At 47.9% G+C, this 1,632-nt stretch overlaps 1 protein-coding gene across 1 annotated transcript; it reads right to left on the bottom strand.

Moving 5' to 3' along the window:
- Nucleotides 1-4: 4 nt before the first annotated feature.
- Nucleotides 5-1,220, bottom strand: LOC121938118 (trypsin-3). The gene is made up of 5 exons (XM_042481399.1): nucleotides 1,157-1,220; nucleotides 875-1,031; nucleotides 478-731; nucleotides 248-384; nucleotides 5-154 (listed from the first exon to the last, which is right to left on the bottom strand). The coding sequence occupies exons 1-5, from the start codon at nucleotides 1,194-1,196 to the stop codon at nucleotides 5-7; spliced, it is 738 nt and encodes a 245-aa protein (XP_042337333.1). The 5' UTR covers nucleotides 1,197-1,220.
- Between the last annotated feature and the right edge of the window lie 412 nt (nucleotides 1,221-1,632).

Raw genomic sequence — 1,632 nt, 5'->3', positions numbered from 1 at the left:
GACTTTAGTTGGAGGCCATGGTGTTACGAATCCAGGAGTTGTAGTTGCAGACCTTGGCGTAGACTCCAGGCTTGTTCCTCTGGGCGCAGCCGTAACCCCAGGACACCACACCCTGCAGCTGACCGTTGCACACCACGGGGCCACCAGAGTCACCCTGAAAGGACACAGAAATAGAGGACAACATGTGAGCAGAGGTGTTCTGATGTTTGGTGTCAACTGTAAGAAATATGCTGACTTTAGGTCGTACCTGGCAGGAGTCCTTGCCTCCCTCGAGGAATCCAGCGCAGAACATGTTGGAGGTGATCTGTCCAGGGTAGGAGGACCTGCAGCTGCTGTCGCTCAGGATGGGGGCATCCAGGCACCTCAGACGATCAGGGTAGTAGTCTAGAGAGGAAGAATGACAACATGTGTGAGTATTCATCCACCAGCATGTGGTAAAATGACCTTCCAGGTGTGACTACGTTGTGTTTTACTGACTTCCAGAGCTGCTGGTGTTGCCCCATCCAGAGATCAGGCAGCGGGTTCCAGAGCTGGCACAGCTGGAGGGCAGGGACACGGTGCGGACGTAGCTGTTCAGGGTGGCGGGCTTGCTCAGCTTGATCAGCATGATGTCGTTGTCCAGGTTGCGGCTGCTGTACCTGGGGTGACGGATGACCTTGGCAGAGTTGATGAACTGCTCTGTGCCCTCGTTGACGGCGATGTTGTGCTCACCGAGACGCACCTGGACGCGGCTGCAGAGAGGGTTAAACTACATGTAAGTACTGTGACACTTCACCTATAAAGATGTAATCAGTATCTCTGATTTCATTGGAACAGGGTTTTAGAAAGACTGTGGGCCTAATGTGTGTGTGTGGAAACTAATGTGTGCACTTACGACTTGTAGCAGTGAGCAGCAGACACCACCCAGGTGCTGGAGATCAGGGAGCCTCCACAGAAGTGGTAGCCAGAGTTCAGAGAGACCTGGTAGGGCGCAGAGTGCTTTCTGCACTCATAGCCTCCAACAATTTTGTCATCCTCAATGGGAGCGGCGTCTGATGGAAATACGGAATGTAACTTAGTGTATTTTTGCAGGGCAGTACTTTTCAAAGAAAATAACCTTTTCCTCATACATAAAATGATCAAAATGAAAAGTAACACGTTTAGTCTCCATACTCACATGCCACTGCGAACAGAGCCAGAAGAATGAAAGCCTTCATGGTGGTGTCCGTGTCAGCCTCGGTGTCGGCTCAGCTGCACTGCAGGTCCTTTTAAACCCACTCTGTCCCTCTGCTATCTGATTGGCCAAGAACACGTTTTCGTTTTTATGGTTATCTTGCTGAGTAAGGTTTGTGAAAACACATCTGGAAGACGAGAGTCAACATATTGATTATATGAGCTTTTGTCCCACCTACAGTCACGTATGCTTAGTTTGTAAGACCGATACATTATTGATCTCTTTAAAATGACTGTAGGAATCATGCTAGATTATATATTAACCTCAAAATGCCTCTTTGTCTTAGAACATTGCTTCCACACAGTACTCAGTCGTCGTACTACCGGTCAAGTGCAAAAGCTTGTATTTCTTTTATGATGTTTATTTTTTTACTCACACTTTCAGTTAAAAATATTTATTTTCTTCACTGCTTTTTGTTC

Source organism: Plectropomus leopardus, unplaced genomic scaffold, assembly GCF_008729295.1.
Source record: "Plectropomus leopardus isolate mb unplaced genomic scaffold, YSFRI_Pleo_2.0 unplaced_scaffold28535, whole genome shotgun sequence".
Taxonomy (NCBI): Eukaryota; Metazoa; Chordata; class Actinopteri; order Perciformes; family Serranidae; genus Plectropomus; species Plectropomus leopardus.
Note: the sequence above shows the minus strand (reverse complement) of the source record. Positions and strands in the feature narration are given on the sequence as shown.